Genomic DNA, 25886 nt, shown 5'->3' with positions numbered 1-25886 from the left:
CTTGTCGAATTTTGTAGTTGGAGTTACTCTCCTAACATTGAATAAAGACCCCCTTTCAGGGTAGTACCTCTTTGTGTTGGGTGATTTTGAAATGCTAGTAATTGCACTGAGATTAAGTTCTAAGAGGGCAATTGGAGGTTAGTTGGGTGTTTAATGAAAGAGTTAGGGAGAGGCTGTCAACTCAAACAAACAGACCTCACCCAACCATTCAATGATCATTCCCAAACTAACTCTATTTACACACGTAGCCTTCTTTCTTTCACTGTCAGATGCTCCCAAATGAATCCTCTCTCAGCAGTCTTTGTAATCACATAGGGGGAGTTTCAGGGCTGAGAATGCAAACTTCAGATAGTTAAGCCACTGAAGATTGCCCAGTGAGATATAAAAGCAGTTCCTTCCACCATCACACCAGATGCGCCCCAATGAACCAAAATATGCCATGAAGAAAACTTCAGAGTCTGTTGATTTCTCATAATTATAACAAGAATACCACATGAAGGATGTATAAAGGATGCTTTTTAAAAATATGCCACTAAGCCTTAGTAAGGCTTAATGGATGTTGCTTGCTGCACGGGTTGAACTCAAGGTAGAAACAGAGAACAGAACACAATTGAATCTGAGCCTCCAGTCATAAAGTCAGACATTCAAGGGCCTCACCATGTGCCAATGCCCCCGACCCCCTTCAGCACCACCACTACCTTTCAGGCTTGGCTATGCTTTTGCCCTTCTCAAGCTATTCTTTCAGTCAGAAGCCCCCTCCCCCATTCTGCTACCTCTGTGTTTCTGAAGCACAGCTCTCCTTCAAGGTCTAGTTCAGATAATACCTTCATTAGGGTTATTCCTTGAACCTCAGAGTAATCGTTTTTCCTCTTGTCTAATTTTTCTTATCCCTCTTAAACCTTCCACTCCTTAATATAGTTACTTATGCAAATATGTTATTTCCTCTACTAAATGGCAAACCCTTTCTCAATAGGAACCCTTTCTCAATAGGAACTGTGATTCATCTTTTCATTCTCTACAATATATAGGAATGCAGCATGTTTTTGTTGAGTGAATTAATAAAAGAGAAATTTATTTATCAGAAAGTCTTGCATTTATCAGGACATTTATAAGAGTTTTTAATGAGCTTTATATCAAATTGTGATTAATGCTCCTAGAGAAAAAAATTGCCCATGAATTATTTGAAACATTTTCCTCCTTGTTGACATTTTAAGGTAATTTGATTCCTTGTGGAAAACTCCTCCATAATGAGACCACACTAGTTATGATAGAAGACTAGTATGACTGCTGTCTTCTACCTGTGCACCAGGCATAGACTCCATTGTATCTGAGCTCATTTGCTTTTCACACCAACCTCTGAGGTAAATACTGTCATATAGGTAAGTAAGTGAATTTCCCAAGGTGACACAGCAGTGAGCCAGCTGACCTCAGTGTGAGCAAACAGGTGGGCTCTCACTAAGGGTTCCTACCCATTTACATGTAGCAAGCAGCATGTTAGGGGGACCAGAAACTGTTATACTCCTCTCTGAAGGCAGCCTGTTTTCTTTGCTCCCCAAAATAAAGGTCATAATCTCAATAGTTCTATTACAATCCTTTAAAGTTATTGTATCCAGATTTTTGGTGAAACCCAAGAGTCAATAAGTGAGATGTGAATCATTATTCTAAGCCTGTATAGAGCATGGCTAACCTGAGCATTGGTGGGGCTCCCAGGATTTGGGGGCTTGTTGACCTTCTGGGAATCAAGTCACTTCATTTTCACAAAAGTCCTCTTTATAACTCCCACAGCTTTGCACCCAGTGCGGTGTTTTTTGGAGAAGGCAGCTATATCCATTGTCATATGGGATCTGTAGGTGTGCAAGCAATTTCCATGGAAGTGTGACATTCTGATTACTCTAAACCAGGAAGTAATGATAGCACCCAATGGGTTGTATTGTTATGTGATGTTACCAAAGTTGTTTCTTTTATTGTACTACTACTTCCTCAGTGTTTCTTTGTGAAATGCCAGAAGGAAACAGACATCTGTGACTAACTAATCATATATCACAAGTAGCAATGCATTGGATAAACTTATCTCAAATTTGTTTATATTCCTGAGATTGACGGGCAAAATAAAGTCATAGAATTAATTTTTTTGCAATTAAGGGTGATAGAGACATTATTAAGTATAGTACATTTAAGTATACTACAAAAGCCTAGATCTCTGAATTATTTTTTTTAAAGAGGAAAATATATAATTAGTCACTATTTAAAGTTGTACTGAAGATATTTAAACCAGAATGCTCAAAGCAAGGGATAATCATTATTTAGAAGATTCATTTCCTCTCCAGGTGATTGTCCTCAAAATGTCTAAATTTGATTATTCTTTCAGAAGGAGAGAGAGAGAGAGAGAGAGAGAGAGATAATAATTTCTCTTAGACTTCTTATAGTGCCTGAATAATTAATAATAACCTAAGCAGGTTATCCAATAGAATGAAGATTGTGAAATATTTACATCTTTATTAGGAAGTTTAGAGATAGCTAATATTGCTTCTTTTCACACAAAAACTTCCCTCAGAAAACACCTATCCACATCTTTCCTCCAATCATAGATTGCTTATGTCCCCCCCCCAAATTTATACACATACATTCTTGATAGCTCAATTGCTGATTCATCCTTTTCAGATTTAACTCATTGGAATTAATAATTATTCAAAGTGTGTATATGTTTTTTTGGGGACACCCAGTAAATGCAAATATATCCACTAACCTCCTTCCTCTCTCTATTACAATTGCTTTAACTGTTGTCTTTCTCTTCATAAACTGACACAGATAAAAAAGATTGTAAGCTAAAAACAGTAACAAAAGACAAATAATATAATAATAAAGGGTCAATTTATTTAGAAAATATAACCATAATAAATATATATGCACTCTACATCACAGGTCCTAAATTAAGTAAATACTAACAGATTTGAAGGGGCAGACAACAATAAAATAATAGTAGGAAATTTCAATATCTCATTTCCAACAATGCATAGATCATCCAAGCAGAAAATAAAGAAACATTGGACTTGACCATACATCAGACCAATGGATCTAACAGAACATTATATCTAATAATAGCAGCAAAATAATACATTCTTCTCAAGTGCACACAAAAATTCTCCAGAATAGATCATATGGTGGGTCATAAAACAAATCTTAAGAAATATTTAAGAAGATTGAAATCATACTAAGTATATTTTCTGACTATCATGGTATGAAAGTAGAAATCAATTAACTGGAGGAAAGCTAGAAAATTCACATATATGTGGAAATTAAGCAACATAGTTATGAACAACCAATTGGTTAAAGGAAAATCCAAAAAAAAATCTTGAAACAAATAAAAATGAAAAAACAATATACCAAAACTTATGGAATACTGCAAAAACAGTTCTAAGAGAGAAGTTCATATAAAGAAATGTCTACATTAAGAAAAAAAGATGCTAAATAAACAATCTAACTTTACATCTCAAGGAACAAGAAAAATAACTAACCCCAAAATTAGCATAAGCAAGGAAATAACAAAGATCAGAGCAGAAATAAAATGAAATAAACATTAGAAAAATAACAAGAAAAGATAAAGGAAACTAAGAGCTTGTTTTCTGAAAAGATAAACAAAATAGACAAGCCTAGACAAATTAAGAAAAACGAGAGAAGAGTCAACTAAATAAAATCAAAGATGAAAGAGGAGACATTATAACTAGTACAAAAGAAATACAAAGAATCACAGGAGACTGCTATGAACAATTATATTCCAACAAATTAGATAACCTAGAAGAAATGGATAAATTCCTATAAACATACAATCTAATAAGACTGAATCATGAAGAAATAGAAAAATCCAAATAGATAAAACATAAATAAGGAGACTGAATGGGTAATCAAAAGCCTCCCAACACAGGCAAGTCCAGGACCAGAGAGTTTCACTGGTGAATCTACCAAAAATTCAAATACAAATTAATACCAACCTTTCTCAAATGCTTACAAAAAAATTGAAGAGGAAGGAATGCCCCCAAATTCATTTTACAAGGCAAGAATTACCCTGATACCAAAGCCAGATAAGGACATTACAAGAAAATAAAACTAGCCCAGCCAGCATGGCTCAGTGGTTGAACAGCAACCTATGAACCAGGAAGTCATGGTTCCATTCCTGATCGGGACCCATGCCGGGGTTGCAGGCTCAATCCCCAGTGTGGGGTTTGCAGGAGGCAGTAGAGGAATGGTTATCTCTTATCATTGATGTTTCTATCTCTCGCTCCCTTCCTCTCTGAAATAAAAAATATATTTTTTTTAAAAAGAAAAAAAAATGATAGGCCAGTATCTCTGATGAATATTGATGCAAAAATTCCCAACAAAATATTACTAAACCAAATTCAACAGCACATTGAAAGGATCATGCACCATAATGAAATGGGATTTATTCCTGGAATACAAAAATGGTTTAACATACACAAATTAATAAGTAATGTATACACACATTGGCAGAAAGAATCATAATCATCTCAATAGATGTGGAAAAGCATTTAACAAAATATAACATCTTTCATTATAAAAACGCTCAACAAATTGCATATAGAAGGAACATCACTATTGTATATAGAAAACCCCATAGACTCCACCAAAAAACTGTTAGAATTAATCAATAAATTCAGTAAAGTTGCAAGACACAAAATCAATATAGAGAAATCAGTTGCATTTTTATACACTAATAACAGAATATCTGAGAAAGAAATAAAACAATCCCATTCACAATAGCATCAAAAGTAATAAACTACCTAGGAATAAATTTAACCAAGGAGGTGAAAGATCTCTACATTGAAAACTGTAAGACTTTGATGAAGAAATTGAAAAAGACAAAAACAAATGAAAGATATCCCATGTTCATGGATTATAAGAATTAATATTGTTATGGTGATAATTATCTTATATATAAGTGTATCAAATCAACATGGTTTACACTTTAAACTTACACAATGTTATATGTCAATTCCATCTCAATAAAGCTGGATAAAAACTGATACAGGGAAGCAAAGAAAGTAAGGATAAAGGCATCCTATATAATAAAGAGCTAATATGCTAATTAAACCAGACAATGGAACAACCTTCCTGAATGACCTTCGGGAATGACCAGTGGGCGGGGCTGTGGGGCCACGAGGCAGCTGGGCTGTGAGGGCTGAGCCCCTTGCACGAATTTCATGCATTGGGCCTCTAGTATTTAGCCTATTTAATAAAAGAGTAATATGCAAATTGACCATACCTCCGCTACACCCACAAGCCATGCCCACCAGCCAATCAGGAGCGAGTATGCAAATTAACTCAACCAAGCTGGCTGTGGCCACAGAGAGAGCAGGAGGCTTGGGTTTCCCTGGCAATGGAGGAAGCCAAGCTTTCTGACTGCCCTGGCCTGCCCTGGCCTGCCTTGGCCTCTGCTTAAGGCTACAAAGTTTTAATTATAGAAGATAAATAAATCCCAACAAAAATGGCGACAGCCATGGAGCTGGAGAGAGCAAGAGGCTTGGGTTTCCCCTGGTGAAGGAGGAAGCCAAGCTTTCCGCACATCCTGGCCAGCCCAGGCCTCCACTCAAGACTACAAAGTTTCAATTATAGAAGATAAATAAATCCCAACAAAAATGGCTGCAGCCATGGAGCGAGCAGGAGGCTTGGCTCCGCTGAAGGCTACAAACTTTCAACTATAGAAGATAAATAAATCCCAGGGCCTCTGCTTGGGTCGCCGGGGGGGCATGGCCAGCCTGCAAACCACCACAGGCCCCTCACCCAGGCCGCCCCACGCCCCAAGGGAACCCCCACCCTGATCCAGGACACCCTTCAGGGCAAACCAGCCGGCCCCCACCTGTGTACCAGGCCTCTATCCTATCTAATCCTATCTAATAAAAGAATAATATGCAAATTGACCATCACTCCAACACACAAGATGGCTGCCCCCATGTGGTCAAAGATGGCTGCCCCCATGTGGACACAAGATGGCTTCCACAAGATGGCCAGCAGGGGAGGGCAGTTGGGAAGGACCAGGTCTGCAAGGGAGGGCAGTTGTGGGCGATCAGGCCAGCAGGGGAGGGCAGTTGGGAGGGACCAGGCCTGCAAGGGAGGGCAATTGGGGGCCATCAAGCCTGCAGGGGAGGGCAGTTAGGGGTGACCAGGCTGGCAGAGGAGGGAAGTTGGGGGCGACTGGGCCTGCAGGGAAGGGCATTTTGGGGGGGGGGGACCCAGGCCTGCAGGGGAGAGCAGTTGTGGGGGGGACCAGGCCTGCAGGGGAGGGCAGTTAGGGGTGACCAGGCCTGTAGGGGAGGGCAGTTAGGGGCAAACAGGCTGGCAGGGGAGCAGTTAGGCATCAATCAGGCTGGCAGGGGAGTGGTTAGGGGTGATCAGGCTGGCAGGCAGAATCGATTAGGGGCAATCTGGAAGGCAGGCAGGCGAGCAGTTGGGAGCCAGCAGTTCTGGATTGTGAGAGGGATGTCCAACTGCCCGTTTAGGCCCAATCCTACCGGGATCGGGCCTAAACGGGCAGTCGGACATCTCTCGAGGGATCCCAAATTGGAGAGGGTGCAGGCTGGGCTGAGAACACGCCCCCCCCCCCGTGCATGAATTTCATGCACCGGGCCTCTAGTATAATAAGTAAACACAATGTGTTACATAACTAAAAGTAATCTAGTACCATATATGAGATTTATAATCTTTATGGGCTTAAATATTATGAGAAAAAAATTTATATAGAACCGAGTTTCCTATCTTAGCTGAGTTTTTTCTTGACTAGTAGAGCAATTTAGAGAAATGAGCTTATGTTTGAGTAACCTAGATTTCTTCAGATCTCCCCTCTATCATTTCCTAGTTGTACACCTTAACTTCAGAGGCTTAATTCTCTTTTCTGTAAAGTTTGGATAATAATGCCTCCTTGGCGATGTTATATTGAAGATTTGACATGAAATATACAACAACTAGCCTTTTCTTTCAGGATTCAAATTAAAGACATAGAAAGTAGATGTAGTGTTACACATCTTCCTCTTTTCATCATGCCTAATCTTTAATTACAAAACAAAGTAAGTCTTAGCTCTCAAGTAAGGATTCAGCCATTCTCTACATCCAATTTTTCTAACCTCTGAACACAAGGTTCTTGGTAACATCTGCTTATTTTTTTCTGAAAACTTCCAGTACAATCTGTTCTCTCTAGGCATAGGGCTGTAGCCCTTCTCCAAGCATGAGGTATCTTTTACCTTTCTTACCTTATTCAACCCCAAACTTTAAATAGTTTAATACCTTTGTTAAGTTTAGGTATACCTTGACACAGTTGATTTTTCTCAGTAGAACTTCCTGCTTCAGTGTTAATCTGAGCCAAATCTCACTTTTGCCTTCTAATTCATTTACCGAGTGTTCCTAATTACATTCATCTCCTTGCATCACTTTCTGTTTCCAATTTTTTTTTTTTGTCACTACAACTCTAGACACATAAGCTCAAGGATACTTTGAGGATCATTTCAGGCCCTGTTTTTGGTGTCCCTGGGTATAAAGAAGATAAAATTTAGAACTGCTCTGGGTATAGGAGTAGAGTGTTGTTTTTGTTTTTTGGTGGGAGGCAACCCCAATAAGAAAATCCCTGACTGTTGCCTTTGCTAATGCAAATGATGATCACTAGCCCATGTTAATTGTATAGTTGAGAGAGACGAATGTACCAGGAATAATTACTTGATTTCTGGTATTTTATGGGATGGTTGATGGGAAAGAAAATCACATAGATGATTTTATGGATGATAGTTTATTAAGAACATGTAATCTGAAGTCCCAACTATATCACTTACTGGTTGTGTGATCTTGAGTAAGTTAACTTTTCTGTACCTTAGTTTTCTCATCTGTGAAACTGTGATAGTAATTGTGCCTACCTTATAAGGCTGTTTTTTGAGGATTAATTAAAATGACACATAGCATGCTTAATGTGATGTTTAGCATTCAATACATGTTAGCTATGTTATTGTCATGGTGTTATTTGTAATGACCTTATAATTTAAAAATATTTCTTGATATTTCTGAAATATATTTTTCCAAATGAAGTACTCCCTCTGTCAGTGACACTACTCAAACTTATACTAATGATGAAAGTGACCTATCCACTTGGGAGTGCCATGAATTACTGGTTTCTGGTTACTGGTGTCTTCTCTGAAAAATTGTATGAAAGATGAGATATGTCTGTGCCACTATCTCAGGGACCTGGGATGGGTTTTAGCAGTATCTGAGCATGAATTCATGTTACTTTTACATCCAAACAATTAAATCCCAAATTATGAGGAAGAACAAGACTGCAGCCTGTTTTTCCTGGCTGTCTAGTGAGCACCCCATGGGGCAGAGAGAAGAATCTGGTTTTATTCATTGGAATTTAACAACAAATAATAGGAGTGGCTCAGAATGAGGCATGAACCCTTCTTGTAATTCTCCTAAAGGTAACTTAGTGGGGAGTGGAGGGAAAGGGACACCTGTCTTATTTAAAGAGGGCTAAAACAATACAAAGCCTTTCCTGACCATGGGAACCCTAGTTGATCTTCCTCTTCTTTGAAGTCCTTCTGTACTTGTTTCCTCAACATACAATTTAATCCTTAATTATATCGTGTCATGCTATTCAATTTCATGTGTGTTACTCTCATCACTCCAAAGAGATTGGGAGCAGCTTTAGGGAACAGATCATGTTTCCATCTTGTAAGACTCAGATGCCGAAAATGTAAAGAGCTGAATAACCATACCATGTGTTGGGAAATTTGGGAAAACAGATTGTTTAGTTCAATTGGGAAAACTAGCTCACTATATGGAGAATAATACCTGGGTCCCTACCTAACATCACACTCAAAGGTAGATTCCAGATACATTAAAGACCTAATGTAAAAGACCAAACTATAAAGTTAATAGAAAAAATTATACTAGAATGTTTTAATATAGAATTAGAGAGAGGGAATGACTTCATAAAAACCTTTAAAAACACAACAGTAAGGCAAAGAAAATTGATGAATATGATTATTTCAAAATTACAAATCTCTATTTTTAGGAATCATGGTCCAAATTAATAGCAGACAGAATGCATAAGTACAATGTCTGTAGCCAATGGGTTGTTTACATCACAACATAAGGAACTCCAGCAAAGCAATGCTAATAAAACAAAACAGCCTTAACAGAAAAATAGGCAAAGGAAAGGTACAAGCAGTTTATGGAAATGAAAGCTCAAAAGGCTAACAAGTAGATATAACAATGCTCAAACTCATTAGCAATTAGAAAAATGCAAACTAAATCACAAAGACTGGTAAGATACAACTTAATTGTTGGCAGAAATTAAAAAGCTAACTAATACCAGGTGTTAGCAAAGATGTTGGGACATGGGGATCCTCATGCACTGCAGATGGGAGTGCACACTGATGCAGTCACTCTAAAGAGCAAGCTAACACCAATTAGTTAAATTAAGTGTATGCACACCTAATGACCCAGTAATTCTGCTTTCGGAAGAACTTGCATGGGTTCATAAGGGGATAAGGAGGAGGCTGTTTAGTGCAGCATTTCTTGGAATAATGGGAGGAGGTAAAACATGGTAGGTATATACTATGAATCATCATGTAGCTTCTAAGAGTAATTAATTAGATGCACATTTAACAACATAGATCTTAACAAATCTGAGTAAAAATGTATGAAACAAAAAGTGATACAGTGGACTGAATATTTGTTTAACCCAAAACCCCCAAGGTAAAGATATCAGGAAGTGGGCATATACTGGTAGGTAATCCTATTTAATAAAGAGGGAATATGCAAATTGACTATCATGCTGTCACACAGAAGGTAGCACCCATAGCTACAAGATGGGGGTGCCCAATCCCCTCAGCCCCGCCGGAGTCCCCCAGTCCTTTCAGCCCCGCCAGGGGGTGGGGGGGGCTAGCAGGTACATGGTGTGGCTGGATCCACCCTCAGCCCCCAAGCCACCCAGGGCCAGCCTGAGGTGCAGGCAAGCCTCGGATGGCAACTGCCCAGCTGCCCAGGGCCGCCTGAGGCTCAGGTAACTAGGGCCGGCCGAGGCTTGCACTGCTGGCAGTGGCAGCAGCAGAGGTGTGATGGGAGCATTGCCTTCCCCTGATTGCCATGTCGCCTCCCACCCTGAGGGCACCCGGACTGTGAGAGGGGGCAGGTTGGGCTGAGGGAACCCCCTCCAGTGCATGAATTTTCATGTACCGGGCCTCTAGTTAGGTCATAAATGGATTGGTGCCCTTACAAAAGAGACTCCAAGGGCTGTTTAGCTCCCTGCTCTCCATCCTGTGAGATAACCCAAGAAGTCTATGGTCTGGCCTGAAAGAGGGCCCTCACAGAACCTGATTATGCTGGTGCCATGATTTTAGGCTTCCAGCCTTTGGAACTGTGAGAGATGACTTTCTGCTGTTTATAAGCCACTCAGTCTGTGGTACTTTGGGAAGCAGCCAGACCTGACTAAGCCAAGTGAGTTATAACACAAAGTGAGCATTCACAGGTGTCCTGAGCAGAATTATTGTACAGCTAAGTTTACTTTTTTTTTTCCTTTTAGGAGCATTCTTTAATTTTAGTTTAAAAAATGTGTTAGCATTTCATTGAACTAAATTGTAATAAGTCTGAGTGTTTTAACTTTATTACTATGTTTGTAAGAGAAAATGAATATTTACTATCATCTTTCCTCATATATTTAAAAATCTTTAAAATTTTAAAATGTGGTCTCCAAAAACAAGCATGTGGTCTTACAAATAACCACTTCTGATATGGTTAAGCTTTCCCATTTAGATCATATTGTGGCCTCAGTTCTCTCACATTTAAATGAAGTAGTTGAGTTAGAAAGAGTGGTTTATCAGAACGATCCATTTGTTAGACATGCTGACGCCCTTGCTCCCCTATCATGCCCTTCCCTTCCCATCAGACACTGATTCAGTGGGTCAGGAGTGGGACCTCGGGATCTGCAACATGATTCTGGTACAAGTAGTCTGAAATTTACATTTTGAAAAATATTGAGTGAAATGATCTACAAAACCCTTTCTACCCACATTATCCTATGATAGAAATAATTGTATCTGACTTACCAAGTTTTCAATTATCTCTTTTAAGTCCTTAAGTTGGTATACGCCATTGTCTCCAGAATTACTATTGGTTCGTACATCTAAAATTTTAAAGATACCATGATAATACTCCGTTTTCTGGCCTGTGGTGAAAAGAAAAAGCAGAAAATAAAGTGGTTTTGGCAAAAAAATTCAGAATCCTATCTAATAAAAGAGTAATATGCAAATTAACCACCACTCCATGACAAAATCGGCGGCCCTCATAGCCACAGATGGCGGTGCCCAGTCCCCTCAGCCCCACTGCTGGAGTGTCCAGGCTTGTCCGCCGGAGCAGCGAGGCTAGATCCACTGCCGGAGGGGGGCGAATCCAGCCTCCCCGCTCCACTGGTGCTGCAGAGTCTGGGCCCGTCACCGCCTCGGGGGTTCACGAGGACCAAGCAGCGAGGCTGGATCCGCCCCCAGACACAGCAGACAGAGCCAGTACAGCAGGGCTTGGGGGCTTCCTTAGTGCGGCAGCAGCGGGGAAGCCCCAAGGCCAGCAGACAGAACCCAGACAGCAGGGCTTGGGGGCTTCCTTAGTGCTGCAGTGGCGGGGAAGTCCCCAGACATGGCAGACAGAGCCCAGACAGCAGGGCTTGGGGGCTTCCTTAGTGTGTCAGTGTTGGCAAAGCCCCCAGGCCTGGCAGACAGAGCACACTGCAGGGCATTGGGGCTTCCTTCACATAGCGCATGTGGAGGCCGGCAGAGAGCGGACAGCAGGGCATGAGAGCTTCATTTCCATGGCTGCAGTGAAACCCCCAGGCCCCGCAGAGAGCAGAGAACCACGGGAGTGGGCCTAAGCCATCAGTTGGACATCCCCTGAGAGCTCCTGGATTGTAGAGGGTGCAGGTTGGGCTGAGGGACCCCTGTGCACGAATTTAGTGCACTGGGCCTCTAGTCCAACTATAATGAGGCTAATATGGTCTTGAATATATTGCTGAGAGCCTTTATAATTTAGTTTAATAAAAAGTATAGTGAAAATAATGATTAATGCTGCCGATTAATAACAGCAGCTTATATTTATTGAATGCCTATTATGTGCCAAGCCCCGTTCTGGGCACTCTACCTATAGTATTTCCTCACTCCAGCTCTCTAAGATTATAATCACCTCCATTTCACCAATGAGAAAAGTGAGGCTCAGAGGTGTTAAGAAACTTGCTCTGTGCTATGGAAGTGGTAAATGATCTACCTGGGTTTTAAACTCAGACAGTCTGGCTGTAGTCCTGGAATGTTTAATTACCTTATTACCCCTTGCTGAGGTGAAGTGTATGTCATCTTATACTCAACTGGAAGTAGACATACATAAAAATCTTTTTTTGTGTGTTTTCAGTTATTTTTTTTATTAACTTTTTAAAATAAAAATCTTTATACATTTTAATTTGTAATGTGAGAACCAGGCACACTAAGAAATACATGAAAAGAAAGGCAGGAGGAACACTATCAGGTTGGTAGTGAGAACAGTGTGTAACTGGGATGAATCAGTAAGAAAGGAGAGAACACAGAGAACTGTGGAAAGTACTGAAGCATTTGGTAATCTCAGGACCAAAGCCTCCAGGTGGAGGGCGGGTGGGCAAGAAAGCTATGAGAGAGTTAGAAATTGGGAACAGAGCAACCACAAAACAACCTTTCTCCTCGGGGAGCCTGGCATAGAGGACACAAGGAGGGTTTCCCATGGAACTTGGACAGAAACAGGGGTCTCGGGATAGTTTCTCTCCTAAGTGGGACATCTCTGGATATGGAATGCTTTTTTAGTGCCCCTGATACTTATCTATACAATCCACAATTATCAATCTTTTTAACCATAGCAAAGGCGTTTTTGTGCAATCGAATTAACTGACCTAAAACTCTTTTGCCATCGTGTAAACCACAGGTTGGATTGTTATATTGGAGCCAGAACTATGTTCTTAAGCCCTTTAAAGCTCATAACAGAGTCTTCAGTCCCTCATCAAGTCTGAGGAAAGTGACAGCAGATAAGACTATTCAAGTTAACAGCCTGAACTAGCTGTTTTGTCACATAATCTGGGTCAGAGTCACATTGTAGAGATTTGTCAAAAAACGTAAATGGATTTTACTCTGTGTGGAGAAAAATGTAATGTTAGAAGAGACAATTCTAAAATGCATTGTTTGTGTGATTATAAATATATCAGGCAATACAAAAATCCCTGAATATTATTTTGGAGAGTGCAAATTTTTTTCTAAAAATTAGTAAAAACATTGTGTCATATTTATAGTTTACCAGTCATTTCAAAATTAATTATTTTCTTGGACATGTGCTTTGCTTTTAGCTTTGAAATGTTGGTGGACAGAAAAAATGATGAGTAAAAGAGCCAATTTTAGTTACTAATTTAGTAAGTAATTTATCATAGTTTTTCCCTTGAATGTACAATGATGATTAGAATATATTATGATTACTATCTTTGATCTTTTGTGTATTTCTCAAAATACTAGATTGTGAGCTCCAAGGATATAGGAAATTGGTCTGCTTTGCTTAATGCTCTATCTTGAATACTCAGAAAAGTAGTTGCATATAATAGGCATTCAGCTATTAGTTGTTGAGGAAATAATTGAATAAATAAAAATATTTAGAATGTGGGCATTTATGGGTAAAAGTACAAATGTCTTTTGGATGAAACTACATTTACATAGTATGCGAATGAGGCTTTACAGAAAAATGAACTCAAACGAAGTGAAATCCATAATTTTACCTACCAGAGATTAAGAAGTGAGCCAGAAGACCAATGGTCACTGCCACCACAATCAGCAATAACACAACGAGAAGGGCAATCATCCATGGTTTCAAACAACCTCGGCTTCGGGTGCCAAATCCTACTGCTCTGCATAAAGGAAAACTCACCAGTAACTCTCACATAGTCATGGTTACAGGCTTTCTGATACTCCTTGAATAAGTGCAAGTTGCTTTAGCTTACCTTTCCCAGCAAGAAGATATTTGTCTTCCATTTTGGTCAAGGTCATCTTGGTGTGGGGGTGTGGGGTGTGGAAAAGATCAAAATTTGGGAATCTATAATATTGCTTCTGTTTTCTATTTCTAGAGGCTATTGATGGCTCTCTGTGGTGGCCAGATCTGATTTCCCTTAACAGTGTGGTCCAAAGTAGCATGCATGCTTGAAAAAGGACCATTTCTTTGTTCTCCAGTACTTTAAAAATTATCTATTTTATTTGTCTACCCTTTTAGAGTTTACAAAGTGATTTCAAATCTATTATCCCTTTTACATTTTTTAAATTTATCTTTACTGTTGAAAGTATTACAGATGTCTCCCTTTCCTCCCCCCCTTTGACCCACTCTACCCCGCGTCTACCTCCTCCCCAGGTCTTCCCCACAATATTGTGGGTCCATGGGCTATGCATATACTGGTAAGTTCATTGATTAATCTCTTCCATTTCCCTCCCCCTTCCCACTGAAATACGTCAGTCTGTTACTTGCTTTAATGTCTCTGGATCTTTTTTGTTCATCAGTTTATTTTGTTCATTAGATTCCACATATAAGTGAGGTCATGTGATACTTGTCTTTTTCTGACTGGCTGACTTCACTTAGCATAATACTCTCATGTCCCTCCATGATTTCTCAGAGGGTAATATACTACTCATCCATCTCAACAAACAACCTAATTAAAAAATGGGCAGAGGACCTGAACAGACACTTCTCCAAAGAAGACATACAAATGGCCAAGAGACATATGAAAAAATATTCAACATTACTAATCATCAGAGTGATGCAAATTAAAATGATGATGAGGTACCACCTTACACCTGCCAGAATGGCTACCATCAACAAATCAACAAACAAGTGCTGGCGAGGATATGGAGAAAAAGGAACTCTACTTAGTACACTGCAGGTGGGAATGCAGAATGGTATAACCCACTGTTGAAAACAGTGTGAAGTTCCCCCCCCAAAAAAAAAATGGAATTGCCATTTGACCCAGTGATCCCACTTCTAGGAATCTATCCTAAGAAGCCAGAAACACCAATCAGAAAGAATATATACACCCCTATGTTCATAGTGGTGTTATTTACAATAGCTAAGATCTGGAAACAACCCAAGTGCCCATCAGTAAATGAGTGGATTAAAAACTGTGGTACATTTATACAGTGTAAAAAAGAAGGATATCTTACTCCATTTACTTTTTATCTTTTATTATTATTTTTTAAAATATATTTTATTGATTTTTTACAGAGAGGAAGAGAGAGGGATAGAGAGTTAGAAACATCGATGAGAGAGAAACATCAATCAGCTGCCTCTTGCACACCCCCTACTGGGGATGTGCCCGCAACCAAGGTACATGCCCTTGACCGGAATTGAACCTGGGACCTTTCAGTCCGCAGGCTGACGCTCTATCCACTGAGCCAAACCGGTTTCGGCTTTATCTTTTATTTTTAACTGGCTGTGGAAAGGCAGTGTGTCCTCTGATGGACAAGAACTAAGGTGATAGAAGCTAGAAGCAGAAGGTCCATGGGGAGTAACATTACTTAGTCTCTTAAATGGTTTAAAATTTAAAAATTCAAAAATGAGGGAGAACTTAGAGACTACTTAGTATAGTTTAATGCATTTTCTAGATGAGGAAACTGAGGCCCAGAGAAGAAAAAGTAATTTCTCCAATATAATAGAACCATCAGTAATCTTAAACTCATGAATTCACACTCCTTCAACCCTTTTTTCCCCCAGTGCCAGACAGCTTCTCCATTGGTTGCATTTTAATTTTTAAATATGTTTATTATTTATATAGTTATTTAGTCACTCATTCATTTATTCTTTATATATTTGACCATTCATTTTCTCAGAGAATCTTATCAGTATGTCTCCAAGTCATTCAAAAACACACACACACACAAAAGAACCAAAGAAATAAGGCTAGAACTCAAGGAGTTTTATGAATTTTGAAATCTATCTTTCTGCCATTTGGCCCACTCCATTTTCAAAGCCAGTGATGGTGAATCTCTCTCACTTTAAATCTCTCATATTCTGAGTTTCTCTTCATTTAGAGCCTTGTCCTTTTTTTAATCCTCACCTGAGGATATGTTTTTATTGATTTGAGAGAGAGAGAAAATGAGGGAGAGAGAAGGAAAGAGAGGGAAACATGGATGTGAGAGAGAAACATCTATCAGTTGCCTTCCGTACGTATCATGACCGGGGACGGAACCCACAAACTAGGTAATTGCCAGGAATCAAACCCACAACTTTTTGGTGTATGGGACGATGCTCCAAACAATTGAGCCACCTGGCCAGGGCGAGCTTTGTCCTTTTTTAAGGAATTGCCTGATTAGGTTAGGCCCACAAGAATTTTCCCATCTTAAAATCAACTGATTCAGACCTTAATTATATTTGCAAAATTCCTTCACAGCAACACCTATATTCATTTGAATAAATAGGAGAAGGAATATGTGCATCAAGGATTAAGAATCTTACAAATTTATCACAAAATATTATGACTTAGATAAAAATGGACAGAAATCTATAGACTTCATAAAAAAGCATGTGAGATTTAAATCTCTAATTGTGAGGATGGTGAAGAACTATTTCATTACAATGGAATTCTATGTTAAGCATGCAATTAGAAGATTAAGGGATATTTTTTCCAAGCAATAATTTGGGGAATGCAATGTGAACCCTTGGAAATTAAAATGGAAAGAAAGCTAAAATTAATCCCTCATATGCATTGGGATGAGGCAATCTGCATTCCATGAAATCCAGTTTTTCATATCCATTATACCTTCATTAAGCTTAATTATTCAGTATATTCATGGCATGATTTTTCCAAAGATGTTGTCAATGAAAACATGTGATAATTTGAATAATTTAGTAATTTTGCTTTCTGCAATCTTTCAGATTGAAAGACATGTGTCTTGAAGAATACGTAGAACAGTATGAATTGTTAATGATCAGAGTTGCGATATTCATTTCCTCAGTAACCATGCTCTAACCTGAGGGCTTCTATATATGTGAGTTCTATATATTTAGTTAGCAAAAGGCCCCTCCACTCCACATGGATCTACAATTTTCTAGAAAGGCCTTCCCTGAAGGCAGCAACTTTGGCTCACTCCAGAGTCAACCACATGCCCTTTATAATTTTATCTACAAGCTCCAAATATTTCCTTTTTCAAGATTATTTTTCTGCTTTATATTTTTATTGATTTTAGAGAGGAAAGGAGAGAGAGAGAGAGAGAGAGAGAGAGAGAGAGAGAGAGAGAGAGAGAGAGAAACATCAATGATGAGAGAGTCATTGATTGACTGCCTCCTTCACGCCCTCCACTGGGGATCGAGACCACCTAGGCATGTGCTCTTGACCAGAATTGAACCTGGGACCCTTCAGTCTGCAGGCCGATGCTCTATTCACTGAGCAAAACCAGCTAGGGCTTTTTGCTTCCTTGTAGATACATGGTATCTTTCCACAAATGCAGGTAGAGACATGTGATTGTTTTATAAGCACCAATTTATAGATAGGTTATGGTCTCATTACTCTTCATAAAGACAGTTTTTGAAGTGTAAAATATACTATCTGATTTTAAAAGAAATTATCTGTTAGCTTCCTGGGCCAACTTAGATATCTATTTAACTCCTGATGGAACTGAACAAAGGTGCTAAATGCACTAACTTCCTGGGAGCCATTTGGTGCAGAAAACTGCTCCTCTTTCTCCAGCCCGGTTCCCACCTCTGGAGGAAAATTCTCATAGAACCAAAGTGCCGAACTCTCCTTTCACCAGTGAAAATCATCATTCCCTCTGAGCCACTAATATCAGGCATTTGTTACAGAAAAGCATCCTTTTGTGGGGACCTAATACATGACTATTTTAGAATGAGCATTTAATACTAAAAGTAATAAGGACAAGAGCTACTATTTATTAAGGGCTGACTTTGTAGGAGTTGTTCATATCTTGTAATCTTTCATCCTCTAAACACTCTTGTCAGTAGAGTTATTTATCTTCATTTTACAGGCAAATAATTTGCTCAATTAATACAGTGAGTACGCAGAATGATAATCTAATTTTGGCTACTAGTACTCAGAAGCCCATCTTTCTCTGAGATATCAAACTTCCCTTTGAGAGTGATTTTTTCCCCCCAGAGTAGGCTTCCTGTTAACCCAAATGAATAATGTGTGAAATTTCAAGCAACATAAAAAAAAAAAGTGAATAGAAACCCAGAAGAGGAGTTGGCATCTGAAGTGGGGCCAGGATAGTCTGAAGGGGATGAGCCCTTCACTCAAGGGATCTGTGCTAATTCTGATTACTGTCAGAACTGAACTGAATTGTAGGACAGCTGGTGCTCCAGAATTGTTTGGGGAAAAGCCCCACACAGCTGTTTTACTGAGACAAAGGTTTTAAAAATTCCTTTAAGTCTTCACCTGCCTGGCCAAATGTTCGGAAGGCATCCTGTATTGCAGATATGTGCAGATATGGCCCCATCTTTTAGAGTAGAATAATTTGGCCTCAGTCCCTGCTTGTAACTCTTTAACATGTATCATGAGAAATTTATATGACTTCTCTGAATTTCAATTGTCCCACCTTAAAACAGTGACAATAAATACTGCCCAGAGGTATGAAGCAATGAAGTGAGTAATGAAGGACTTTAGCACATATTAAATTTATTCTGTGGATCAGGAGTTTTCATACGGGTTATCTCATGTAGTTGTTGCCACAGCTTTGTGGAGTTTTGAGTGACTAACAATATGGATCTTTTATTCAAATTTTAAATTAAAAAACAAAACAAAAGTTATTTTGGCTTGAAAATTATAAACAAACAAACCAAAGAACAAAAACAAAAAAAAGGAAAAACAGAATATCTTAATAGTTAAGCTCTGATTTCAGATTTCCGCAAATCCCAACTCTTCACTTTACTACCTGGTATGATGTACAGCCAGTTACTTTTTCACCTATGAAATGGAGATAATAATAGAATCTAACAGTATCTAAACACTATGAGATTGCTGAAAAATTATAAAACAGTAAAATTGATAATTTTTACAAAGCTTAGTAATCAGTAAGAAACATGAAGGTTTCACTTTGCTCTTTTGATTTTAATTCTGGTTTTTGAATATATTAGAGAATGAGCTTGGCAAATTAACAAATTGTTTAAAATGAGTATTCAGAATAAAATTAAAATATAAAATGTAAATGTTTGCAAAGACTTTCCCAGGACGATCTTTTCCTCTAAAGAATAAAAATGGAGAGGAGGAATCTAATTTTTGCATTTAGTTAGCTATGCCAAAAATAATGTGCTATAGGAAGAGAGGGATATGCAGACTTATGAGAAAAGGACAACAATCTCAGATGAAGTCATTTAGTATTTTATTTATACAAGGGAAATAACTGAGATTTTAAGTGAGTAATTCTCCCAATTAATACATTTTTTAAAGAAGAGTAGGGGTTTGGATATTACTAAAGGCAAATGCAACTGAATATTCACAGCAAGGTTCAAACACTGAAGATATCTCTGAGATGTAGAGAAGAGGATCCCTAAACCCATAGAGAAGAGACCTAAGGTTCCATAGAGCAGAAACAGTGAAGATATGGGTCAAATATATTTGACAAGGGTTCCCATTGTATTTCTTGTTCATTGAGAAGTAGGAATGGTGAGTGTGATTGTAGAATGTATTGTAGACTGAATGTAGGTGAGATATAGGGTGTCATGGCACCGGTTTCCCCCACTCTCTGGAAGTGGAGCCTTCCTATGAAACCTCTGGTAAGCATAAATGGCAAAAAGGGAAGAAACATTTATCATTAATTTCTATGGAAAAATTTTCGTGCATTCCCAGGCCCCCAAAATAACTTACCAGATCATACCAAATAATACATACAACTTAAAGTAACATTAACATGTAGTAAGAACAGAAATAATAGTGGTAAATACATGGCCGGTATAAACTAGATTGAGCTTGGTGATGCCGCTTTCCACACTCACGGTGCTTGCTGCCTCTGTAACAGCTCACTGCAAAACAAACACTGAGTGCTATTTTCGCTTTTCATGTTTTTCTTTTGTTTTTTTTTTTATAAAAGCGAAAGTCCTCTTTGGGTTTCTTTCAGTTAACAAAAGCAGATACTAATGTAGACTTTTTGTAAAGTGAAGTGGCATAACATGAACTTTTGAAAAGTGGGGATACCAGAAATTATTAAGCTTTTGCTTTGCCTCAGTCCTTAGATTCACCTCTTAGTGTGACCTGCCACCTCCTGCAAATCCTCTAAATCCTGGATTAGTGTTCCTTGAATTTATCTTAAAGGAACCATAAACCTTTGATGATTCCTACTGTCCCCTTTCTTTAACAACAAGTGTCATGGGTGCCTTAAACAAGAGCATTGGTTTCCAAAATTATTCCTGTAATTTACTTCCCTAAAACTGAACACATTCCTATAAACACAGATATTCATTAGAAAAAAACTGATTTTGGCTATCTATAATCATGAGACTTCATATTCTTAAAAGAATAATTTGGGGAATGTGAATATGAAAGGTTGGAACTACTGCTTTACAACATCATGCTTTCAATGAACATGGGATATAAAGTTTCAAAATCAATAAATTTTAATAAGCAAAACATTAATGCTAAACAGTTACATGTGTTTACTCATTCATGTGTTCACCAAATATTTACAGAGTGCCGATTATGTGTGAAGCATTCTAGACCTGTCTTCAGGATCTCAGAGAACCTTTGACAATTGCAATGTGCTCACTAAAGTGCTGATACAAATCTGGATTTTATTAGTGGGGAAGGAAGCCCAGGGAAGTTCATTAACTTAGTGGCCAATCTAGAGTCAAGTTCTCATCTCTGAAATTTCCCCGGTGGAACCCTGGCCACCTGGAGCATCTGCAGGAGTCCGGGAAGATAGGACTTGAGGAGCTGCGCATTGCAGCTCTCGGGCTCTGTCATTACACAGCTTTGTAGACCTGGGAGGCCCCTTCACGTCTGGTTCCCTCAGATTTCTCACTTTAAAGTCAGAGTTAACAACACCTGTTTTACTGATCTCACAAGAGTGTCCTGGCTATTAAATGAATTAACATAAATATAAATGTTTTGAAATGGCATAAACGGTGAAGTATTATTGTCATCATGGATGTTTAAAGTCACTATTTTAATTGTTTATAGTTATATCAAGAAATCTTATTTTTTCTCTCCTTTGCATGTAGCAAACCCCATTTGAAAAACAAACAAACAAAAAAAATCTTGAAATCATAGTCTTCTTTTTTCTTAATATTTAATAGAAAAATTTTAAGAGAATAGACATGTTTTCCCCAATCCGGGTCTCCTGTTGTCTTTCTTCCCCCAAGAAGTCCTGACAGTTCTATGATGAAGGCAGGTGCCTCTATAGTTACTGACCTCCCAATCTGCATTAGTTCCCAGGGACTGACTTTAAGGTACAAGGAAAAGCAACTAAAGGGAAAGTGCCAGAGAAGCTAAATTTTTTCAGATTGCTAACAGGCTTTTCAAAAACAAATGAACACCTTTCCCCTAACCCCAAAATCAGAATCAATCAGGATGCAATGTAATTTAGTTCTCATTAACTTCTAAAATCCCAACTATTTGAAATTGACAATGTGCAGTAATGCTAACAATGATCTTCAAACACAGAGATTAATCCAGCTGTTATAACAATTTCAGACATCTCACAAAATCCAATGGAGATTCAATCCACTGAGGACACCTCGCAGGAACGTCTGACACACCAAGAATCAAGCCACTGACACACAGCAGAGCAAACAAGCCATTTACAAAACAAAGCTGAACTTACCGCAACATCATCTACAGGAGAAAAACATGCGCTTGGAATCATGCACCCACTGAACTCGACTTCCTAATCAACTATATGACATCTCTAGTATATTAAAGGTCTACAGCTACAAGAAATAAGGAAACAAATTACAAGTAGTTGAAATGAAACTAGTTCGACAAGTCTGAACAGAGAAGTCTCAACCCATAGAACAGCTTGAAGAGCTCAGAGACAGCATAGTCCCAACAAGAAAGCAATATCTTTTTTTTTTTTTTAGTATTGACTAATTTCATCAAAGGAGAAGAAACTGGTTGCAAGGATTTGAATGAGAAACACCTAAGGAATGCACTAGGATTAAGAGTTTAAAGAAGATTATTGGTAGGTATACAGATATCTTAAAGAAGCCTTCACATAAAAGCTCTCAATAAAAGCAACCAGATATTCTTAAAACTTATATTTATAAAATAACACAAGAAATACTCCTTAAATTTTTTGTTGAAAAGAGCTATCTCCATGCGTCACAGGGACATAGTGAATTTATTAATACATAATTATTTTTCTTTTAAAATATCTACTTCTGAGAGTTTTTAAATAAATTTATATCAAATCAGATTTTCCCCAAAATGATTTTACATAATAAATATATATTACAATTTACATTTATGTTGTACTAGTATATATTACACATATATGTCTTTCTATATATGGAGAGAGATTTATCAGCATAAAGAAAACAAAAAAGAGATAAGAGAAACAAATAATATTTTTGATAATTTTTAATTAGAGCATTAGATAAATAACATAAATACCTGCTCTTTGTGAATAGTGAAACATTAGAAATGAGCCTAAAGTCCTGTTTGATCTTGTCCTAAAAAGGCCTCTCTTTTTACAGAGCATACTAAGTATTTACACATACACTTATATCTGCAAAAAACACATGAAAATAAATTAAAAAGCATCATACTGTACCCATTTTTTTGGAGTTTTTTCCCCCACTTAGTATTTTGAAGATCTTCCTATGTTAGGAAACACAGATCTGTATTCTCCTTTTTTAAAAAAAAACTTTATTGTTGAGATTATTACAGATGTCCCTCTCCCCCCCCCCCCATTGCCTCCCTCCACCCAGTTCCTGCCCCACCCCAGGCCTTCAGCACCCTATTGTCTGTGTCCATAGGTAATGCATACATGCATATAAGATCTTTGTTTAATCTCTTCACACCTCCCCCACCCCCCTTCCCTCTGAGAATTGTGTCTGTTTCATTTCCATACCTCTGATTCTATTTTATTCTCCAGTTTATTCTGTTCACTAGATTTCTTATTCATTTATTTTGATTTTTAGATTCAATTGATGATAGGTATGTATTTGTTGCTATTTTGTTGTTCATATTTTTTATCTTTGTCTTTTTCTTCTTCTTCCTCTTCTTAAAGAATACCCTTCAACATTTCATATAATACTGGTTTGGTGGTGATGAACTCCTTTAGCTTTTCCTTGTCTGTGAAGCTCTTTATCTGACCTTCCATTCTAAATGGTAGCTTTGCTGGGTAGAGGAATCTTGGTTGTAGGTTCTTGCTATTTATTACTTTGAATGTTTCTTGCCACTCCCTTCTGGCCTGCATAGTTTGTGTTGAGAAATCAGCTGACAGTCGTATGGGTACTCCCTTGTAGGTAACTAACTGTTTTTCTCTTGCTGCTTTTAATGTTCTCTCTTTGTCTTTAGCCCTTGGCATTTTAATTATGATGTGTCTTGGGGTTCCTCTTGTTTGCGACTCTCTGTGCTTCCCGGACTTGTAAGTCTATTTTTTTCACCAGGTAGGGGAAGTTTTCTATCATTATTTCTTCAAATAGGTTTTCAATATCTTGCTCTCTCTTTTCTTCTGGCATCCCCATAATGTGAATGTTGGTATTCTTGAAGTTGTCCCAGAGGCTCCTTACACTATCTTCATATTTTTGGATTCTTATTTCTTTTGATTCTCTGGTTGGATGTTTTTTTTTCTTCCTCATATTTCAAATCATTGATTTGATTCTCAGAACCCTCTACTCTACTGTTGAATACCTGTATATTATTCTTTATTTCAGTCAGTGTATGCTTAATTTCTTCTCACTAAGATCATTGAAAGTCTCTCTAAGTCCCTTACAGATTTCTAGGAGATTTTTGAGTAATCTTACAACTGTGGGTTTGAACTCTATATCCAGTAGTTTGCTTTCTTCCATTTCTTTCATTTGTGACTTGTTTCTTTGTCTCCACATTTTGGCTGCTTCCCTGTGTTTGTTTCAATGTACTGGGTAGCTGCTAAGTCTCCTTGAGTTGGTAGAGTGGCCTTGTGTAGTAGGTGTTCTATAGGGCCCAGTAGCTCTCAGCCTCCCCAGTCACCTGAACTGGGCACTCTAGGTGCACCCCTTTGTGGGCTGTGAGTCCAGTCTTTTTTTTTTTTTATAATATATTTTATTGATTTTTTACAGAGAGGAAGAGAGAGGAATAGAGAGTTAGAAACATCGATGAGAGAGAAACATCGATCAGCTGCCTCCTGCACACCCCCTACTGGGGATGTGCCCACAACCAAGGTACATGCCCTTGACCGGAATTGAACCTGGGACTCTTGAGTCCGCAGGCCGACACTCTATCCACTGAGCCAAACCGGTTTCAGCTGAGTCCAGTCTTGTTGCAGTTGAGCCTTTATTGCTATTGGCATCACTGGGAGAAATTGACCTCCAGGCCAATTGGCTATGAGGACCAGCTGTGACTACAGTGGGAGAGCTACCATTCAGGAGACACTCCTATGGAGCAGGACTTGCTTCAGTGGGGCTTTGGTGCTCACTGAGTCCGCCCCTTGAGTGTGTCCCTTATGGATGTGTAGAGTTGTAATCTGGTATGGTCTGACATTGACCACTGGGTACACTGGCTTTGAGTCTCCAGAGAGGTGCAAAGTCAGCCACTGCCTGGGGCCACCCAGTAGGAGCTACAGAGAGATTTACAGATTCTTCCTCTTTGTATTGGGTATGGAAGTGCCCAGAGGAGGCCCAGCTGTGAAGCAAGGCAGGCTGGTGCTGGTTCTGGGTCTTGGCCCTTTTATTGATAGGCTTCAGGCTCCCTGACCCAGCTGCAGTTTGTATGAGATTTTCAAGGACAGGCCATTTATATGCAAAGGCCGCTGCAGGCAGCTTGGGTGGGATTGTAAATTGGATGAGGTGGTATCTTAAGGAATCACCAGAGCAGAGCAAACAGAAACGGCTGCCAGTCAGCTGTCAGCCCTGCAACCTGGGAGGTCCCAGCACAGGAACAATGATCCCTGCAAGTACCTCTGTCTGGGAGAGAGCCACCCCCAAGTTCCTGCCCTGATGCCAGACAAATGTGTCCCCCAGATCCTTGCCCTGGAACTGGAGCTCAGAGAAAGCAGGACCTTGTAAGTTTACTTCATGATGCCTTCCTTTTAAGAGGAACAGCTGGGTCTCCAGCAGCCTCTGTGTCACTGAGCCCCAATCTGCACTGGTTTTTACAGCCGATAGTTATGGGGACTTCTTTTCCCAGCTCTGGGACCCTGGACTGGGGGGGATCTGATGTGGGGCTGGGACCCCTGGCTCCACCCCGTGGCCTCTGCAGAGATGATCTCCCTCCTGATTAAAAAAGCAGCACAGGTGGGTGCCAGACCAGCCGTTCTGCGCCTCTGTACTCCTACCAGTCTCAGTGTGCTTTCAGCCAGCTTTCCAGTGGTTCTAGATGATGGTTGCTCTGTATTTGAGTTGTAATTTTGATGTGGTTGTGGGAGGCAGTGAGTACAGGTGCTTACCGATGCCGCTATCTTGGTTCTCCCTACCTTCTCTTTTTGACTACTATATGAAGTATGAACACCCTGTTTAGCCTTCATTATAATCTTACAACTAAATTGTACCCATTTAAAGGGAAACACTACAAAGGTTTTTATCAGTCATTGCTTCTAACACATAGGGAGAGGACATTTGAAATAATTTTAGTACTGTGCGTGTTGTGCTGTAAGTGGACAAACTCTTTAGAATTAGAGTGCCAGGGTTCAAATTGTAGTAGTCTATAAAATAGAAATAAT

The 25886-nt window shown here is 39.0% G+C and overlaps 1 protein-coding gene across 1 annotated transcript in view; it reads right to left on the bottom strand.

Moving 5' to 3' along the window:
* Positions 1 to 14087, bottom strand: part of TMPRSS11A (transmembrane serine protease 11A) — a gene marked incomplete at both ends in the record, with an annotated part of 39481 nt that extends 25394 nt beyond the window's left edge. The window contains 3 exon segments of the mRNA XM_079762559.1: positions 11100 to 11218; positions 13824 to 13948; positions 13996 to 14087. Coding sequence (XP_079618685.1) covers positions 11100 to 11218; positions 13824 to 13948; positions 13996 to 14087 — 336 coding nt within the window.
* Positions 14088 to 25886: the final 11799 nt, after the last annotated feature.

The sequence above is a fragment of the Cnephaeus nilssonii genome, assembly GCF_951640355.1.
Source record: "Cnephaeus nilssonii genome assembly, chromosome: 1".
Lineage (NCBI taxonomy): Eukaryota > Metazoa > Chordata > Mammalia > Chiroptera > Vespertilionidae > Cnephaeus > Cnephaeus nilssonii.
This window is presented reverse-complemented; position numbering and strand designations above follow the sequence as displayed.